The 21,467-nt window shown below is 39.4% G+C and overlaps 1 protein-coding gene across 17 annotated transcripts in view; it reads left to right on the forward strand.

Moving 5' to 3' along the window:
• Positions 1 to 21,467, forward strand: part of ANKRD44 (ankyrin repeat domain 44) — a 340,062-nt gene that overhangs the window by 251,580 nt on the left and 67,015 nt on the right. For all 17 annotated transcript variants that reach the window (XR_013373234.1, XR_013373237.1, XR_013373238.1 and 14 more), the window contains exon 17: positions 17,538 to 17,609. Coding sequence is in view for 11 of the 17 variants with exons in the window: in XM_077885633.1 (XP_077741759.1) it covers positions 17,538 to 17,609 (72 nt within the window). In the remaining 6 variants the exon portion in view is untranslated. The remainder of the gene's footprint in view (positions 1 to 17,537; positions 17,610 to 21,467) is intronic.

Here is a 21,467-nt window from a genome sequence, read left to right on the forward strand (position 1 = left end):
TAAGAAGATATACTACTCATGATCATGAAAACATTGACTCCTTAAATTTTGACTGAATACCATCCAGAGTATAGCTAAAGCGACCTTAGAAATTATCTGGCTCAACCATCTTATTTTTATATAAAAATTTATCTTATTCTTTATTAGAACAATATATATTTGTTATAGAAAGTTTAGAGTATCTAAAAAGTGGAAACAAGAAATCAAATATCCAAAGTCCCAGCACCCCAAAACAATTATTATTAATCTTTTAGTGTACAGTTGACCCTTGAACTACAGGAGGGTCAGGGATGCTGACCCTCTGCACAGTTGAAAATCTGAATACAACTTTTTAAAAAGTTTTAATTTTATTTCCAGTTAGTTTAGTGTAATATTAGTTTCAGGTGTAACATAGTGATTCAACATTTCCATATATCATCTGGTGCTCATCAAGACAGTGTACTTCTTAATCCCCATCACCTATTTACCCCATTTCCCCTGAAACCTCCGCTCTGGTAACCCTCAGTTTATTCTCTATAGTTAAGAGCCTGTTTATTGATTTGCCTTTCTCTCTCTTTTATTTCCCCTTTGCTCATTTGTTTTGTGAAAATCTGTGAATAACTTTTGACTCCCCTAAAACATGACTCCTACTCTTGATCAGAACCTTACTGATAACATTAATCAACACTTATCTTGTGTGTTACATGTACTACATACTGTATTCTTACAAAAAAATAAGAGTAAAGAAAATGTTATTAAGAAAATCATAAGGAAAAGAAAACATATTTACAAGTATTATAAAAGATCTGCTCCTAAGTGGACCCAAGGAGTTCAAACCCATGTTGTTCAAGGATCAGTTGTATTTCATTTTAGTCTCCTCACGTACTTTATTTTTACATATATGAGGTAATATTAAATATACAACTTGTATATTGACTTTTCCATGAAATATTATGACATAATCCTTTCCCAATACTATTAAGAACTCAGTAAACACTTCTTAATCTAAATAATATTCAGTTATTGTATAAATTGTAACTTTGAACTTCTACTATTTAAGTTGCTTACCCTACTTCACGATTGAATGGCTTTGGCTTAAACCTTTCTCAGGATAAAATCTCTGAAGTAGATTTACAGGTCAATGTATACGCACATTTTTAAGGCTTTTGCAAGACGGTTTTTGAACACCATGCATTTTATATCTTGCATTTGACTTTATCTTCACTGCAGGTTTCATTAGCCTTCCTTACACATACTCTTCTGCTTTTTAATTGGCAAGGAAATCACCAGGAACTGAGTATACACTGGAGGGAGGAGATAAACAGAGTATTCAAAATCAGCTCCAAAGAAAAGATGGAAACTAAATCTAGCTAAGCTTCCAGTAGCACCCTCCTTAATTCGTAGTATCTCCTTTTAAAGTGGCATAGACCTTGACTTACACAAGTGTAGAAAGTTAATGGTTCCTTACTTATGGAATTGAGGGGGAGGCAGAAATTAGATTAAACTCATACATTTCTAGAAACCACTGAGTTTTGGATAATTTTTGTTAGTAACAATTTCAAGCAACACAGCTTTTTCTAATAGCTGCGGAGGAGTATGAGCAGAACCATGAGAAAAAAGATAGTCATGGGACACCTAAGTGGCTCAGCGGTTGAGTGTCTGAGCGTCTGAGCATCTGCCTTTGGCCCAAGGCATAATCCTGGAGTCCTGGGATGGAGTCCCACATTGGGCTCCCGGCATGGGGCCTGCTTCTCCCTCTGCCTATGTCTCTCTCTCTCTCTCTCTGTGTCTCTCATGAATAAATAAATAAAATCTTAAAAAAAAAAAAAAAACAGTCACTACTGTTACTGATGAGCCATCATGGGGAAGCTAGTTTATTCTGGGCTAGGCCAAAGGGCCTGGGGTTCACAGAGGACCAGTGTAGCCTGGAACATCACATTTATTCTAAGACTGAAAGACCTATGGGATCCCTGAGCTCCATCCTGGGCCCCTGGGATCCTCTGAATGGAGTGTATTGATACAGGCTGGGTGGTCTGGAACTTCTGCAGACCCAGCCCCCATTCTGGACTGAGCCAGAGCCAGGTCACAGCACAGTTGACTCAGGAGTGGCTCTGAGGTTGCCTAAATAGCATTTCATTCTCAAGCACAGACAAGTGGAATGTGAAATAGAATTTCTGACGGAGGTGCCAACTTTCCAGGGGCTGTGGCCTGCATCCAACCCTTCACAGACTCAAAGACTCATAATGTCCTCTCAGTCCTCACTGCTGAAAGATAAATAAGTCCATTTTTAAAACTTTCCTCAGAGCACCTCCTTTACATGGTCCCTGTGGATATTTTCTGATTGGGTTTCTAGGTCCCCCCCATCCCTCCTACCTTGTGGAAACCAGTTGTGTATCAGAATCTAACCAGAGCCAGCAAGAGAGAGGGTAACCCCACAGACCCACTGGCAGCACATTTCTGTTTTTATAGTCTGAACCATATTTGCCTTCTGCTTTCTTAAAAAGTACATTTAAACACTGGTTTAGATCAGCTTGAGGTCTCTTGGGATCCCTGAAGTTTTCCTGCCATGTTTTCAAATAGCCAGTGATAATCTAAACTATTTATTAAAGCTTGGGTTTCCAGCTCATGTGTAATATTTATGTGCGCCCTCACAATTTTGAATGATAAGATTACTGTTTAGTTAACCCAGCGGCCAGTTGGCTTACCATTAAGTTCGTATTTATTCTTGATTTTGTTATCACAGATTTCGCTTTGCAGAGAAAGAGGCTTACACTTGGCCTTCTATTACCTTTGCGGCTTTTAAATCCAATACATGAAGCTGCTTTTTATGTGAGCCTTCCAATACTGGGCAAACATCGTCCAGATTCAGAACATGTCCTATAAACTGCTATAATCTCAAATGCACTAATTTCCTTAGGCCCCACAAAATTTTAGAACATCCCAACTATGTCCTAGCTGAAACAGAGTTTTTATTTCACAGATAAGATGGTTGAAACGTTGGCTTGCTCTCTTTCTAGTTCTTTGTCTCAATTCCCACTGTATGCACCTATCTTGTCAGTGGGAGTTAGAGGTAGTTTTCATTCCAAACCGTCCATTTGGTTTACCCAAGAAAGTTTTGGCAAATGCAGATTAATAGGAGGAGACTGGGAGAAGTGCAATCAAACAGTTCTAGACTCTATATACAGGCTTCAGAAATGACTGACCAACTGAGAAAAGAAGTATTTCTGGGATTTTGGACATGACAAGGAATAAAATTAAGTAGTCCAGATAAAGGCTTTATTAATTAAAGCAGTCATTTTAATTTTAATACTTTGTCTAGGAAGAGGACCAAGCCAATACTTAGAACAAATGCAACATTTTTATTTTTCCAATAGAAGCCTATGGCAGGCAGCATGTTAGATGTGTATGTTGATTTTATGCAGGTAATTCAATGTGAAAACTAGCGTGTGGATACATAGACTGTGTAAATGTTGATGATACACATGAGGATATGTTAATTGGAAATAGTTTTAAAAGAGAGTAAGTTGGGCAGCCCAGGTGGCTCAGCGGTTTAGCGATGCCTTCAGCCCAGGGTGTGATCCTGGAGTCCCAGGATCGAGTCCCGCATCAGGCTCCCAGCATGGAGCCTGCTTCTCCCTCTGCCTATGTCTCTGCACCCCCCCCTCATGAGTAAATAAATAAAATCTTTAAAAAAATAGTAAGTTATAACTAGTCTGCTTTTGTATTGTATATATAAGATTGTGTGCTTTGCTATATAACTACAGGCTTTATGTGCAGAACTCATTGCTTTTTATGATGCTGCTTTTTTGGTAGGCATTCTTAGCTCTAACTGTGTTGCAAAAGAGCCATTCCATTTCTGATTCTGACAAGGTAGGTTGTGGTTGATTTCTGTAGAGCAGTGTTATCTTCCAGGAATATCACAGACCACACGGGCTGACTTCCGAGTCTGTAGAATTGAGTCACAATATGAGCTCTCTGTTTCTCTCTGGCCACCATGTCCCTCCCCTGAGACATTTATGCACCGTAGAGCAGTGCTGCATATCAGCCTCATCCCTTGGACTTGATATGTTTGGGACCAAATTCTAAATTAGAAAGAAAAGTCTAGGGATCCCTGGGTGGCACAGTGGTTTAGTGCCTGTCTTTGGCCCAGGGCGCGATCCTGGAGACCCAGGATCGAATCCCACGTCAGGCTCCCGGTGCATGGAGCCTGCTTCTCCCTCTGCCTGTGTCTCTGCCTCTCTCTCTCTCTCTCTCTCTCTCTCTCTCTCTCTGTGACTGTCATAAATAAATTTAAAAAAAAAAGAAAGAAAAGTCTAAATATAAGTGCCAGTTTTGAATGACTTGCATATTGCTTTTCTCTCCACTTTTTCGCATTGTCTTCTTAACAAAGGAGAATCACTAAAGCTGGAGGAACACTTAGTGGAGCTAGATTCCAATAGATGTCTCCCGTGGTTGCTGTGCACCTGAGATGAGTACTCGCCATTCCTTAGGAAATGACAAGGAAAATCACAAACATACTGGAAATTGTTGGGCACCTGGGTGGCTCAGTCAGTTAAGCATCTGCCTTTGGATCCGGCCATAATCTCAGGGTCCTGGGATCGAGTCCTACGTTGAGCTCCTTGCTCAGTGGGGAATCTGCTTCTTCCTCTCCCTCTGCTCCTCCCCCTGCTCATGCTCTCTTTCTCTCTCTCTCAAGTAAATAAATAAAATCTTTTTTAAAAAAACAAATTGAAAAAAAAATAAAAAAACAAATTGTTAAAGTTAGAGACCTCAGAAGACTTACATACTTGAAGAAAAGAAACCACAAAATAACCTCTCCTTGTATCCTATATTCATCCCTGCTGGGTTTTCTTCTTTGTGAAATATCAGGGGAGAGTTTCAGCCTAACAGTTGATTGGAAGGCGTTGTTTTTATCGGGTAAATAACATGGGTTTTGATTTAGACCTGGGTTTAGTTCCATGATCTATCCTATACAGGCTGTGTGAACTTGAGGTCATAATGGATTATTTGAGGATAGATTGAGGTGATCCATGTAAGGCCCTTAATAGAATGCTTGGCTCATAGTAAATACTTCATAACTTTTGACTGTTCTCCATGAAAATCTCCATCATCATTTATCACCACCACCACCTTCATATCCTGGTAATATGCTGCCACCACCACAACCACCACCACCATCATCATCTCACTGTCCTTATTGTTTTTCTACCTTTGTCCATTCCTCAACTTCCGTTGCAGACTCTCTTCTTCTTTCAAACCTTGAGGTTCTTGAGGCTTATGTCCTAGGCTCTTTGCCTTTCTCTCATTACACATTCTCCTCGGGCAGTTTTGGGTGGGAGGGTAGGCTCATGTGTCAGCCACTGCTGGTGACTCCCAGATCCATGACTCTAGCCCAGATCTCACTTCTAAGCTTTGACCATTATATCCAACTGTCCACCAGTCATCTCCTCTTGAATGTCCCAGCAGCTCTTCAAACCAAACCTCGACCTTTCTCTCCCCGGATCTTACATATTCTCTTTATTTCTTAGGGAAAGCATCATAATTCACCCTGTTATGAAAGCTAGAAAACTAGTTAGGGGTCACCCTTGATTCTACTCTTTCCCCGTCCTCCAATGTTCAATGAATGGTGTCCACTATACTTTCTAAACTATGAGTTTCATGTGTATAGGGACCATTTTGAAACTGAGAATTTCGCTGCCTAGCACAGTGCTGAAAAAATAATTATGGAATGAATGCATAAAGGAGTGAATGTGAAACACTTGAATACGCCCACTTCCTTCCATTTCTACCGCCTCTTCTGCAGTTTGGGCCACCATCAGGTCTCACCAGCTTAATAATTCATAAGTTGGAAATTCCAGAGTTGAGATATCCTAATGCTCTCCCTGCTTCTGGTTGGAATCCCCACCCCAACACCACAGGCAGTTCATTTTCCACACTGTGACCAGAGAGATTGTTATGATACCCAAGAATCTTATCATGATCATGCCTCTTCTCTGCTTAAAGCACTTTAATGACTCTAAATGATCATCCTAATTTAATGTCCTGATTTACAGCTATTGTCCTGGTACAGTCATCACTCTAAAAAAAATGTCCTGGACTGGACAGTAATGATATAATCACTCTATACCACATCTATTCTCAGCCTCTCATTCTGCTCCTCATCCTTTCCTCCCCCCTCCATACTACTCCAGCTTTATTGAACCGAAAAATTTTCAAATTTATTGTAGTCACTGCTCTCACATGCTCTTCCTTCTGCCTAGAAAGTCCTCTCTCTCTGTGCCTGGCTGACTCTTACCATCCAGATCTCAGGCTAGACCTTTCTTGACAGAGGAGTCTTCTCTGACCCTCCAGGTCATGTCAGGTATCTCTTTATGCTTCTATAGCATCTTGCATCCTAGCACCGATTGTTTTCACTACCCGTTAATTTCTGTGGGTTCCTCATTAGCCTCCCTGCTCACTCAGGTCAGCAGCAACATCTGTTTGCTGCACAGTTGAATCCTGGTGCCTAAACGGAGTCCTGCAGAGATAACTCTCTGAAAATATTTGGTAAATGATAGAAGTAAAATATCATATGCTGTTAGAACAATCAAAGTATGTGTGTGGAAAAATCTCATTTCATAATAAATCTTCTGGGAACATGACTAATTTGTGGCTATAAACAGTATTTTGCCTTCTTGTCTCTGTTCATCATGTTTGTGGTAATGGTGGAAATGATTCCATGTTCCTTTGATTAAAAGTTCATTCTAGGACAGGATTTGGCATCAGTACACACTATCAATTCCAGGAAGTCTTGCAGGTGATAATGTTGCAAAACAAAGCAAAAAACAGCTGCTTTCTAGCCTTTTCAAACAGTTAGGGCTACTTGTATTTCAACTATGCACTGCAGATTGGTTTTAAAGTTATTTGCTTTGAAGTTAAAATTAAATTTAGTGTCATTAGTCTAAGTTATCCTAGATTGTTTAAGTTCCAAATTCTATTCTCATACTAATAAAAACATACATAAATAAATGCCTTATACTTTTGATATAATTATTTGCATTGTATTCTTTCCAAACTTAAAATCATGTGCCCTTAGATGATAATTTTACACTGCTATTTGATCTACCAGTGAGTCGGAACATTTTGTTGTACATGCATTGACTAGAAAGGAGTTCTGGACCTATCTGGGGGAGGAGGGGGTCTGTGGACATCATTCTGCTGAATGAAAAGGAAGGTTAATAGCTTTGTCCCCAAGTAGAAATAGCTTTAGTGTTTTTCTGATTGCAAAAACAATATATAATTACTGCAAAAAAAATCAGGAAAGAGAAGAAAATAAAAATCATCCATAATCCTATTCCTAGGTTATTGTACTAAGCATTTTAAGGTAGGTATTTCTAGGCTTTTTTTTTTTTTTCTGCATCTATCATTTCCTTAATACAGATTTTTAAAACATGGAAATGGTTCTATTCCACACATGTCTTTAAAATGACCTTTTCCACTTAACAAGTTGGGAGTTTCAGGAAGAAACATGGATAAAGTAGATTTTAGGATGTTTTGCTTTCTGGTGCATTGAGTAGTATATTTCCCCCTTTGCCTCCCGCGTTAAGAAAACTGCTATGATAAATAAACTCCATTACTCTTTGAATCAGTCAGGTTTCATTTGAAGGAAGCAGAAACAATGCTAGCTGTTTTAAGGAGAAAAAGATTTGATTTTTAAAAATAGGTGTTTCCAAGACTGTTGGGCTGCTTAGAAGAGGAGACTCTAGAGTGACCCTCCAGAAATAAGCCTGAACTATGAACTCAACTAGCCAGGATGACAGGGAATCAGAAAGTAGCCAGCAGAACGGATATTCCACGGACCCATCGCCCTGGCTGACATACAGGGACACACTTGTCAATGCCACTACTATTGGCCCTAGAGCCCCACTGCACCTGCTTGATCCGTACTGCCAAAAAGTGGGTGCCCTGTATCCCCCTGTCTGGCTACTCCACCCTCAGTAAGCCAGGAGCCCATATGCAGGTAGCTGAGAGTCATCACAACTGTGCTCATCACCAGAAATCAGAGATGTCCTCAGGTCTTTCTGTCTTCAGTATCTCAGGTTAGTGCATCCAATAGACAGACTTAAATTACATCTGGAACCCTGGTTCAAGGGAGTCTAGGAAACCTAGTTTATAACCATCTAGACTTCGCAGCCCAAACCCACCGATGAGGAGGCGGGAGTGGATGTTGAGTACCGCCATGTTCACCACACACCACTGCTTTGGGTGTTGGATTTTTGTTCCTTTTGGGGACATCATTATACAAAGACTTAAAGGCAACATGAAGAGGGATAATCTCAATGGGTGATTACACCACTCTTATTTATTTACTGAGATACTTTATTTAAACTTTTTAAAATTTAAATTCAGTTAGCCAACATACGGTAAGTACATCATTAGTTTCAGAGGTAGAGTTCAGTTAATCATCAGTTGCATGTAACACCCAGTGCTCATCACATCACATGCCCTCCTTAATGCCCGTCATCCAGTTACCCCACCCCTACCCTCCAGCAACCCTCTGTTTGTTTCCTAGAGTTAAGAGTTTGTCTCCCTCTCTGATTTCTTCCCATTCAGTTTTCCCTCCCTTCCCCTATGATCTTCTGCTCTGATGATCTTCTGCTCTGTTTCATCTATTCCATATAAGAGTGAAACCATATGATAATTGTCTTTCTCTGATTGACTTTTAAGAAGTTAATTCCAGTGTAGTTAACATACAGTGTTACATTAATTTCAGATGTACAATACAGTGACTCAACAATTCTATACATTACTCAGTGTTCATCAAGATAAGTGTACTCTAAATCCTCCTCACCTATTTCACCCATCCCCTCACCTCCCCTCTAGCCATCAGGTTTGTTTTTTTTTTTTTTCTGTATTTAAGAGTCTGTTTTTTGGTTTGTCTCTTTTTTTCTTTCTTCCTTTGTTTTGTTTCTTAAATTCCACATGTGGGTATCATATGGTATTTGTCATTCTCTAACTTATTTCACTTAGCATTGTAGTCTCTAGGTCCATCCATGTTGTTGCAAATGCCAAGATTTCATTCTTTTTATGGCTGAATAATATTCCATTGTGTGTGCATGTATATACACCACATTTTCTTTATCCATTCATCTATCGATGGACACTTGGGCTGCTTCCATATCTTGGCTTTATAAATAATGCTTCCATGAACATAGGAGTGCATATACCTTTCAAATTAGTGTTTTCATATTCTTTGGGTAAATATCCAGTAGTGGAATTACTGGATTATATTATAATTCTGTTTTTAATTTTTTGAGCAGCCTCCATACTGTCTTCCACAGTGGCTACATCAATTTGCATTCCCACCAAGAGTACACAAGGGATCATCTTTCTCCATGTCCTTGTCAACATTTGTTTTTTCTTGTGTTTTCAATTTTAGCCATTCTGACAGATGTGAAGTGATATCTCATTGTGGTTTTGATTTGCATTTCACTGATGATGGGTAATGTTGAGCATCATTTTATATGTTGGCCATCTGGATGTCTTCTTTGGAGAAATGTCTGCTCATGCCTTCTGCCTATTTTTTAATTGGATTATATGTTTTTTTGGTGGTGAGTTGTAAATTCTTTACATATTTTGGATACTAACTTTTTATCAGTTATGTCATTTGCAAATATTTTCCCCATTCATTATGTTGTCTTCTTATTTTATTGTTTCCTTTGCTTACAGAAGCTGTTTGTTTTAATACTGTCCCAATAGTTTATTTTTGTTTTTGTTTCTCTTGCCTCAGGAGACATATCTAGAAAAATGTTGCTGTGGCTGATGTCAGAGCAATTACTGTCCATGCTGTCTTCTAGGATTTTTATGGTTTCAGGTCTCACATTTAGGTCCTTAATCCATTTTGAGTTTATTTTAGTGCATGGTGTAAGAAAGTGGTCCAGTTTCACTCTTTTGCATGTACCTGTCCAGTTTTCACAACACCATTCATTGACAACGCTCTATATATATATGAGATATATGTATATGAGAGTGGACATCCTTGTTTTGTTCCTGAGCTTAAAAGAAAAGCTCTCAGCTTTTCCACCATTGAGTATGATGTTAGCCATGGGTTTTTCACATGTGGCCTTTACTATCTTGAGGTATGTTCCCTCTAAACCTGCTCTGTTGAGGATTTTTATCATGAATGGATGTTGTACTTTGTCAAATGTTTTCTTTTTGCATTTATTGAAATGATTACATTGATTTATCCTTTCTCTTGTTGATGTGATGTATCCTGTTGATTGATTGCCGAATATTGAATCACACTTGCATTCCAGGAATAAATCCCACTTGATTGTGGTGAATGATTTTTTTAATGTATTATTGGACTTATTTTACAATGTTTTGTTGAGGATTTTTTCATCATGTTCATCAAAGATATTGGCCTATAGGTCTCTTTTTTTTTGGAGTGTCTTTATCTGGTTTTAATATCAGGGTAATGCTGGTCCCATAGAGTGAATTTGGAAGCTCTCCTTTCTCTTCTATTTTTTGTAATAATTTGAGAAGAATAGGTATTAACTCTTCTTTAAATGTTAATAGAATTTTCCTGTGAAGCTGTCTGGTCCTGGACTTGTGTTTGTTGGGAGTTTTTTGATTACTGGTTCATTTTCATTGCTGCTAATTGGTTTGTTCAAATTTTCTATTTTATCCTGGTTTGATTTTAGAAGGTTATATGTTTCTAGGAATGTATCCATTTCTTTTAGGTTGTCTAGTTTGTTGGCATGTAATTTTTTATTCTCTATAATATGCTCTTATAGTTCTTTGTATCTGTAGTATAGTTATTGCTTCTGTTTCATTCCTGATTTTGTTTGAGTCTTTTTTCTTTCTCTTTCCTCTTCCTCCTCCTTCTTCTTCTATAAGTCTGGCTAAAGGTTTATCCATTTTGTTGATCTTTTCAAAGAACCAGCTCCTTGTTTCATTGATCTGTTTTATTGTGTTTTTCAGTTTCCATTTCATTTATTTCTACTCTAATATATTCCTTCTGTCTACCGATTTGGGGTTTGGTTTATTCTTCTTTTTCCTAGCTCCTTTAGGTTTAAGATTCGGTTGTTTATTTGAGATTTTTCTCACTTCTTGGGGGTAGGCCTGTATTGCTATAAGCTTCTCTCTTAGGACAGTTTTTGCTGCATCCCAAAGATTTTGGGCCATTGTATTTTCATTTTCATTTACCTCTATGTATTTTTTTATTTCCTCTTTGATTTCTTGGTTGACCCATTCACTGTTTAGTGGCATGTTCTTTAAAATTCATGTATTTGTGTTCTTTCCAGAATTTCTTTCTTGTGGTTGATTTCTGTGGTCAGAAAAGATGCATGGTATGACTTCAGTGTTTTTGAATTTGATGAGACTTGTTTTGTGGCCTAATATCTGTTCTGTTCTGGAGAATGTACTTGAAAAGAATGTGTATTCTGCTGTTTTGGGATGGAATGTTCTGAATATATCTGTTAGATCTATGTAGTCCAATGTATCCTTCAGAGCCACTGTTTCCTTGATGATTTTCTGTCGGATAATCTATGCATTAATGTGAGTAGAGTAGTAATGTCACCCACTATTATTATATCATTGTCAATTACTTCCTTTATGTTTGTTATTTGCTGCTTTATGTATATGGGTGCTCCCATATTGGGTGCATAAAATATTTATAGTTGTTATATTTTCCAGTTGGATTATTCCCTTTATGCTTATATAGTTTCTTTCTTTGTCTCTTGTTACAGTCTTTGTTTTATTTTATTTTTTTATTTTTATTTTTATTTTTTTACAGTCTTTGTTTTAAAGTCTATTTTGTCTGATGTAAATATTACTACCCTGGTTTTCTTTTCACTTAAATTTGCATAATAAATGCCTTTCTATATGCATACTTTCAATCTGCATGTGTCTTTAAATCTGAAATGAGTCTTTTAGACAGCGTATAGATAGATCTTGCTTTTTTATCCATTCCGTCACCCCATGTCTCTTGATAGGAACAGCTAGTCCATTTGCATTCAAAGTATTTTTTTAAGATTTTATTTATTTATCTATTTATTTATTTTTTTATTCGTTTATTCATTTATTTGAAAGAGAGTTATTTATTTAGAAGAGAGAGCATGAGTAGAGGGAAGGGTAGCAGGAGAGGGAGAAGCAGACTGCCCACTGAGTGGGAAGCCTAGTGTGGGACTCAGTGCCAGGACTCTGGGATCATGACCTGAGCCAAAGGCAGATACTTAACTGACTGAGCCACCCAGGTGCCCCTCAAAGCAGTTATTGGTAGGTAGGTAGGTACTTATTGCCATTTTGTTATTTGTTTTGTGGTTGTTTTTGTAGTTCTTCTCTGCTCCTTTCCTCTTTTGCTTTTTTTTTCTTTCATGGTTTGCTGGATTTCTTTAGTGATATACTTGGATTCCTTTCTCTTTATTTTCTTGCATATATATTACTGGCTTTTAATTTATAGTTACCAATAGGTTTATATATAACATCTTCTTCATATAGCAGTGTATATTTAATTGATGATTGCTTAAGTTTGAACCCATTCTTTACTTCTCTTCCCACCCCTATGTTTTAGGTATATGGTATCATACCTTACTTACATCCTTTTATTTTGTGAATCCCTTGACTGATTTATATAGATATAGCTAATTTAATGCTTTTGTGCTTTGTAGTTTTCTTCTACTTATGGTCTTTCCTTTCCAATTTGAAGTCCCCTTTAGGGGTGCCTGGGTGGCTTAGTTGGTTAAGCGTCTGACTCTTGAGTTAGGCTCAGGTCGTGATCTCAGGGTTGTGTGATTGAGCCCTGAGCTGAGCTCAGTACTGAGTGTGAAGTCTGCTTGGGATTCTCTCTCTCCCTCTCCCCTTGCCTCTCCTCACTGTTTGTGCACAATGTGCGCACTCTCTCTCTCTCTCAAAAAAAAAAAGTCCCCTTTAACATTTGTTTTAGATCTTGTTTAGGGGTGATGAATTCCTTTAACTTTTGTTTGTCTAGGAAACTCTTTATCTCTCCTTCTATTCTGAATGATAGCCTTGCTGGATAGAGTGTTCTTGGTTGCAGGATTTTTTTCTTTCAGCACTTTGAATATATATCATGCCATTCCCTTCTGGTCTGCAAAGTGTCTACTGGAAAGTCCGCTGATAGCTTAATGGGGCTTACCTTTTATGTAACTGTTTTCTTTTCTCTTATAGCTTTTAAAATTCTCTTTATCACTACTTTTTACCATTTTAATCACTACCTGTCTTGCTGTAGACCTCCTTGGGTAGATTTTTGTTGGGGATCTTTGTGGGTCTTAGATCTGGATTTCTGTTTCCTTCTGTAGATTCAGGAAGTTTTCAGATATTATTTCTTCAAATAAATTTTCTGCCTTCTTTCCTATCTCTTCTCTTTCTGGGATCCCTATAATGTAAATGCTATCACACTTGATGGTGTCACTGAGTTCCCTAAGTCTGTTTTCATTTATTATTATTATTTTTTCTCTCTACTGTTCAGTTTGATTGCTTTCCATTACTCTGTCCTCCAGATCACTGACCATTCTTCCACATCCTCTAGTCTACTATTTATTTCATCTAGTAAATTTTAAATTTCAGTTCTTGAGTTCATCTCTGGTTGGTTCTTATGTTTTATAACTCTTTGTTGAGGGTCTCACTGAGATCCTCCACTCTTTTCTCAAGTCTAGTAAATATCTTTATGACCATTACTTTAAATTCTCTATCAAGTATATTACTTATCTCCATTTATTTTAGCTTTCTTGATGTTTTCCTGCCCTATTTTTTAATTTGGGACATATTCCCCTGTCTCCTCATTTTTGTCTAACTTTCTGTGTGTGTTTATATATGTTAGGAAAGTCCACTACATCTCCTGTTCTTGAAAATAGTGGCCTTATGAAGAAGTGGTCCAATGGTACCCTGTAGGGCAAAGTCCCCTGTTTACCAGAACCTAGCATCTTGGGGTATCTCCTATGTGTGTTGTGTGCACCCCACTGTTGTGGTTGGGCCGCTTTTGCCTTCAGTCCAGTCATCACTGATAGCTCTTGTTGCCTGTTTTGGGCAGGGTTTGGTCTCTTTGTTACTAGTGGGCCAAATGGGGCTGCCTTCAACTTAAGTTGAGTTAGACTAGGCATTTGCCAGAGATACAGTAGCACCAAACTTGAGTGTATTTTCCCTGTGTGGTCTCCTGAGAAGTTTGTTTGTTTGGTTGGTTGGTTGGTTGGTTGGTTGGTTTTTTGTTTTTTTTTTTTTATGAGAGGGGCCTGCAGTCAGACCTGATGTCTGCTTCCAGCTCACTGCTGGGGCCACAGTCAGACTGGTGTGTGTAGTTATCCTCCCTTCTCCCCAGGGAAGGAGTCACTTTGGAGCATTGCTGGCTACTGTCAGGGCTACTTGCACACTGCCAGGCCTGTGGCACCTCTTTGAATGGGCTCCAGCCAAGGACATATTGAAGGGGGACAGGTCTGTAGAAGAACACCAGGGCAGGGCCACTGTTAACAAGTTAGGTGGAAAATGTTGGCACAGTGTTGGACAGTGTGTCTAGGCTGGGGGCAGGGGTGGGAAATGGTATCTGCCAACTCTTTGATTCTTAGAGAAGTCTCCTAAAAATCCCTGCCCCTCTGGCACACACTCTGAGATTAGTAAATAAATCTTTGCCTATACCCCAGGCGTTTTTCTTTTCTTTTTTTTAAATTTTATTTATTTATTCATGAGAGACAGAGAGGGAGAGGGGCAGAGACACAGGCAGAGGGAGAAGCAGGCTCCATGCAGGGAGCCCACCGTGGGACTCGATCCCGGGACTCCAGGATCAGGCCCTGGGCCAAAGGCGGCGCTAAACCACTGAGCCACCTGGGCTGCCCTACCCCAGGTGTTTTTCAAACTGCTGCTTCTATGCCTTATCTCTACTAGGCTGTTTGTGTGCTATCTCTTTAAAGGTAGAGCTCAGTTTCTTCTCACCCTCCTGGCTCTCCCAGAGTTGAGCTCACTGATTTTTCACGTTCCAGGTGTTAAGCCCCACTGATTCTAAGAACTCACAAAATTAGGCCCCTCTGATTTTCAAAGCCAAATGTTACAGGGATTTGTCTTCCCTGTGTGGGTTCCTGTGCCTGGGGTACGTGGTGTAATGGTCTGTTTCTCTCCCTCCTCTGCGCCCCCATTGTTCCTCCCTCCCTCCTACAGTCCTGCGGGTCCATTTAGCTCCCAACTACATTTCTACCTTTTGTACCCGCTTTGATGTGCCCTCCTCTCTATGCATAGCTGTGGAGAGTCTGTGCTGCCAATCTTTGGATTGTTTTCTGGGTTATTTGTGCTGATGTTGGTGTTATCTAGCTGTATTTGTAGGATGAGGTGAGCTTCGAAACTTCCTACTCCACTTTTTCCCCAGAAATCCTTGTCTCACTTCAGTTTATTTAACCCATCTCTATTGCTATTTATTTTTCTATTTTTTTCATATAAACAATGTTCTGATAAACTGCTCTTCACAGAGTCACTAATAGTCTCGTGTTGCCAAACCCAGTGATCAATTCTCAGGGCTCATTTTACTTGACCTATTAGGACTTATGACATGGTTACTCATTATCTCATTGGAACATTTTCTTCACTTGGTTTCCAGACCTCACACTTCCTGGTGTTCCTTCTAGTTCACCTGCTCAGTCTGTCTTCCTGCTAGTTCCCCCTCATCTCTCCAACTTTCTGCTCATCTCTCATCTCTGTTTACTTTACTCTCTTGTTCATCTTATCCAGTCTTGTGGCTTTAAATACCTGTACCCAACAGCTGCTTGGTTAACAGGCACTTTTGGACACTTCAAAAACATCTCAAACTTAACATTTCCAAAACCAACTTTCATTCTTTCCCACTAGGTATATTTCACCTTTGGTCTTTTCCATCTCAGTTCATCGAACTGCCACACTTCCATTTGTATAGGACAAAATCCTAGGAGTCATCCTTGACTTCTCTCTTTCTCTTAGATTCATGTTCAATCAATCCATCAGAAATCCTGTTGATTCTACCTCCAAAAATATCTACAGTCCAACTACCTCTCTTCATCCCCACTACTCTCTGCTGGTTTAAGCCACTGTTGTTTCTCTCTAGAACTATTGCCCCAGGTTCTCTCTGTGCCCTCCCTAGAGTCTAAAAGTTGGAACATGTCATTCTATGCTTAAAACACTCCAGTGAAATTCCATCTCAGGATGAAAAGTCAAAAATCTTACAATAACCCAGAAGCCTCTTGATGACACTCCTACCCCCATTACCACCATCTCTTTGATTTCCTTTCCTGTCATTCTTGTCCTTGCTCACTCTGTTCCAGCATCCTCGATGTCCTTAAGGACACCTATTCCATAGGGACTTGGCGGATGCTGGCCCTTCTGCTTGGAATGCTCTTCCCCCAGATGTCTATAAGGCTCTCTCATTACCTTCAAGATTTTTCTCAGCCAGTAAGACCTTCCCTGATCACCCTATTTAAGTTGCAAACTGACTTCCTCTCTGGCCCTCTGAACCCTCCTTCTTGGTTTTACTTTTCTCCATAGCACATACCATTTTCTAACTAACTGCTTAATTTCTTTCTTTTATTGCCTACCCTCTTCCCAAGAAAATGGATATTTTAATATTTTGTTTATTATTGAACCTTCAATGTCTAGGCACATTGGTAATCATTCATAAAATATTCATTGAAGAATTATCTTTGTACATGCATCATCATACACTTGTCTAATTATTTATTATGAATTGATTCCTAGGGTCACAGGTGTGCACAGATTATCCAGAAAGGCTTTAACAATTTGTTCCCACCAAGAGTCAATGAGAATGTCTTTTTCCTGATACCCTCACCAACATCATAACCTGGTCACACTATCCTTTCTGTTCCTTCAAGTCACCATATTCGTAGCCCCTTGATGCATTTGCACTCCCTTCTTCATGACCTCCTCCTCCAGGATACTCTCTTGCCGCACTTTTACTTGGTTTAATCTTCTTATTTAGGTCTTACTTTAATTTTCCTTCCTTGAGGAGGACTTCCCTGATCATCAGCTGTTAGGTAACTTCCCAGTCATCTCAGATCACATCACCCTATTTTATTTTCATTATAGCATATGTCATTAGCAGATATTCTCTTATTTCTATATTTATTTGTTTGTCTATGATTTCCCTCCCTAGAATGTCAGCTCCATGAGAATAGGAGCCTTGGATGTCTTTTTCAACACTATCTCAAGTAAATGCACATTTGATAATGGAATAAATATTGGGTATTATAATTTTTCATTATTACTGGGTAAAAAGTGGATTAAACATGAATTATTTTCCTGGATTGGTGAAGCCGAGCATCTTTCAAGTATGAAAGCCTTTTTTTCATCAGCAAATGCTGAGATGATATAGAAGTTGAAATATTCAGCTAGAGTATCTGGTTTCAGACAGGCTAAATCCAAGTTCTTATTTGTTTCAGATATGCCGTACCAGGTTTCTTATATTGCCAAGTTGCATTATTTTTTACATTTCTGAAGCCTCTTTTGCGTTTATGTCAACATCAGTTTTCATAAAGGAGGATTCCCTCTGCAAATTTTACTCATGTACTATTTTTTCCTTTCTGTCTTCACAGCTTTTAGAAAGAACCAACAATGGTTTTGAAGATTCTGACTCCGGTGCTACCAAGAGTCCGCTCCACTTAGCTGTAAGTGAGGTGCTGTGGGTGGCTTCCCCGATTACAAAAAGAAACTAAGTGTTCCTGGAATTAGGCTGCTCTTAAAATGAAAGCATAGTAGCACAATAATACTAATAATGATAACAGGACATGGATAAAGGCACAAGTTACAGAAAGACGGACTCAAATTCCAATCCTAACTTCCCCACTGGTGACCTCAGACACATACTTACCTCAGCGAGGCCTCAGTTTCCCCACCTGTAAAATGGGGGCAAAGGAAGAGATCATTTTCTTAATGCCTTTACCATAGTGTACTTAATAAATGATTATTATACTTTTTAACAATCTTTAAAATTATTATCATCCAGTAGTTAAATTTTTAAAAATTGAAGAAATTTGAAGAAAACATTTTGGTTTTAAATATTTGATTATAGCCAACAATACAGGAGTATACAACCTACCAAAAAGTAAATCAAATACCACAATTAAAAATTTGTCAGATATTTAAACACAAACTTGTGAGAGAAAGGTGAGCACATGCATAATTGCAACTCTGCTTTTTCTCCGCGCACTTGAAATCAGGATCTCGGAGAAGGTATGAGGCTCTGATTCTTGTACTGGCTGAGATCTCAGAGCAGGGAGGAAGACTTATTCTGTCACCACTGAAGCTTCCTCTCCATATCCCCCATTGAAGGGAAATGCAACAGCACAGGGTGAGGATCCCCAAACTCTCCAAGGGGGTGACCGAGCCAGAAAATTCACCCACCACTCTACCTCATGCCTCATGCCACTTGGCTCTGGCAACTGGTGATCAACAGCTCTTCCCAGGAGCCTCTTGGACCAGCAGCCATACCCAGCAATAGCAGCTCACGTGTAGAAGGCGCTGCTGCAATGTGAGGCCTCAGGCCACAGCCATGGTGATGGTGTTTGGATGTACCTGGTGGCTGAATACTAAGAAGAGTTAAAGGGGCTGGGTCTCTAAGTGTAACTGTTAGGACGTTCACTTAGTATAGCTCTTCCTCAGTGTCATTCTGATGAAAAAATGAGATGGGGATTTTGTAGAACAGAGGGGAGTGTTTTGTTGATGGCACACAAGGTGACGGTATGAACCATCCCATAAGGACTGGGATGAACTGATCACAGTGCATGCAGCCCCTGCTTCATTGCTAATCTCCCCCCATACCCGCCAGCACATCTGCTGATCCTTCTCACCACAATCTGCCACAGCCGCCAACACATCACTACACACCCACTGACACACACACATTTTGAGTCTAGTGAAATTAGGCTTAAATGTGCATCAGTCTCTGTTCTGGAGATGGATTTAGAGTGGGAAAGGTAGATGGATAGTGGGAATTTGCATGCATAAAACTTCATGCCACTTGGCTCTTATTACAGGTTGCTCTAAAGGTTGCTCCCTAGAATCTCTGCCCAACCATCTACTGCACCAAGGCTGTGCATTCGCAAACAGTGTTAGCTGCCCCTAGGGAGGACTATTTGAGGTTATCTCAGCTAGAATTCTCATGCCCTTTGTAAGTGGGGTTGGTTGCGTTGCCACATCTGCTAGTAACCTGAGAAGAGACTTCCTTTGCTTCCCCAAGTTCTGTCATCTTTCATTCTTTTTTTCACCCCAAATTATTGTTGAGGGCTTACTGTGTGCCAGTTGCTCTGCTAAGATCTGTGGGTTTGTGGTCATGTAAAGACAGGGTAGTATGTCATCATTGGAGAGAACTGGGCATTGGCAGTTCTGCAGGCACCTAGGAAGTACACCCAGAAAGGAGGTCCCAGTCACCAGTCCTCCCATTAACAACTCATCTAGTCATGGTTTTCCCACTTGTAAATTAAAAAGAGTGAGTTAAAGACCCCCAAGCCCTTCCTAACTTATAAATTTATTTAATTGGCTTTTTTTTTTTGTCTGATCTTAGCCAATACCTCACCTCTTGTGTCTCAGTTTCCTCACCGATAATATGAGAATAGCAGTACCTCTATCACAGGGCCATTGTGGGGTTGACATGAGTTCATGCATGTAGAGTGGTTAGAACCATGGCTGGCACATATGTGCAATCAGCTTCATCCTCACTACTGCTAACGTATCGTTCTTTCATCTGACCTATGCTAACTGGGTGTGTGCTAAGCACATGTTCCAGCAGCAGGAGAGGTGGCAGTGAACAAAACTTCTGTCCTTGTGGACAGAACAGCTTCTGTCCTTGTGGAGTTTCTAGTCTAGGAGAGAAATAGGCAAGTAAAAATATAACATGACAAATGGCAAGAAATGCTGCACATGCTCCAAATGGGCTCAGCAAGGCAACACTGAGGTGCCAGATGAGGCTCTACTTTACATAGCCTAGAATCTCATGTTTGAACAAAGACCTTAAGAGCTGGCCATGTTGATAGCTGACAGAAGAGTGTGCTGGGAAGAAGTGCAGAGTTCCTGGGGTAAGGGCATGCTCATCATGGTCCCCGAATAGCAGAGTAGGGAAGGGAGAATGGTAGGGGGCAAGGTCTGACATGTGGATGACGCAGAGAGTCAGGGCAGGGCCTTGTACTCCATTGTAAGAACTTCAACTTTTACTCTGAGCAAATCAGAAAACCATTAGGAGGAATTTGAAGAGACAGATGATATGATGTTGCTTATTTGAAAAGGATCACTTTAGCTTCTGTGTGGAGTTTGCATTGTAAGGGAACAATAAGAGAAGCAAGACAACCAGGAAGTGATGACGATGGTGATGACGATAACTTTGACCAGGGTGATAGCAGTGGATTAATTCTAAAACTATGTTATTCTTGCCCTCTAAATGATAACATCTTTTAAAAAATCATTATTTGCTTCAAGAACCCTATAGATATGCCCATCCTTCTCTCCAGGGGCCTCGGTGGCAATTAACCTGATAAAAACCCAAGGCACATTATTTCTTCTATGAATGCATTCTAGCAATGAAATAGACCCAGATGCCCCCAAACCTTGACTGCCACAAAAACACCTGACCTGCCTTGAGTTACTATTTCCTGGCTGAATGATTCAAGTCTCTAGGGTTATCAACCCAGTGAATTTCATAAACATTTCATCCACTTGAAAAAATTAAATCAAGGAACAAGCCTATGCAAATGAAAGGCTCCAGCTGTCAAGATTTCCAGATGGACCCATTGTTTTGTGGATTCTCTTGCGATCCCAAATTTTTTCTCCTGATTGCCCTAAGTCCCTATCTAAAAAGTTCAAAGAAATTAATTGTGTTTAAGACATACTTAAATTACCTAATGAAATATTTTTAATAAATATTTTTCAAAAATCAAATTTAAAATGTATGATTGCTACCTCTGGTGAAGGTTTTAACTGGGTTGTCTATTGAAAGCCAAACTACTTCGTGCTTTTTGAACAAGCATATTTGTTCTTTTGTGTGATTGCCTCCTCATTTAGGAGGTAACTTGTTTCAGAAATCATTGGTGAAACTATCTACTAAATATCTGGTTTGGGAAGGAAATAGAGTAATAGGGCAATTTTCCTCATGTACTGCTGACATGAGAAAAGTCTCCTTTCCTGCCTACCTGTGCCTCCTTCAAAGAGTTTAAAGCTTTATTGTATACTTTTTTGTATACTCCAAGAACCATATACCTGCTCAAAGGCAGAATCATGCATTTAACCCTAAAATAGAATTCCATATCACATGGTCATTTGTTTCTAGAGTTAAGCTCTATAGTGTGGAAATAAGTGAAAGTTCTTGTCTAATCAAAGTTACCCTTACTGTTCCCCTTAAATTGCCCTTAAAGTTGAGTGTACATAGTTTTGTGTCTTCAATTCTGTGGGGTAATGCTTTTGCATGCTAAAATTCAAGCTAGACTAGGGAAAGAAATGAAAGGAGTTCTGTGGGTAAATCTGGCCTTTCAACCATT

The sequence above is a fragment of the Canis aureus genome, chromosome 36, assembly GCF_053574225.1.
Source record: "Canis aureus isolate CA01 chromosome 36, VMU_Caureus_v.1.0, whole genome shotgun sequence".
Taxonomy (NCBI): domain Eukaryota; kingdom Metazoa; phylum Chordata; class Mammalia; order Carnivora; family Canidae; genus Canis; species Canis aureus.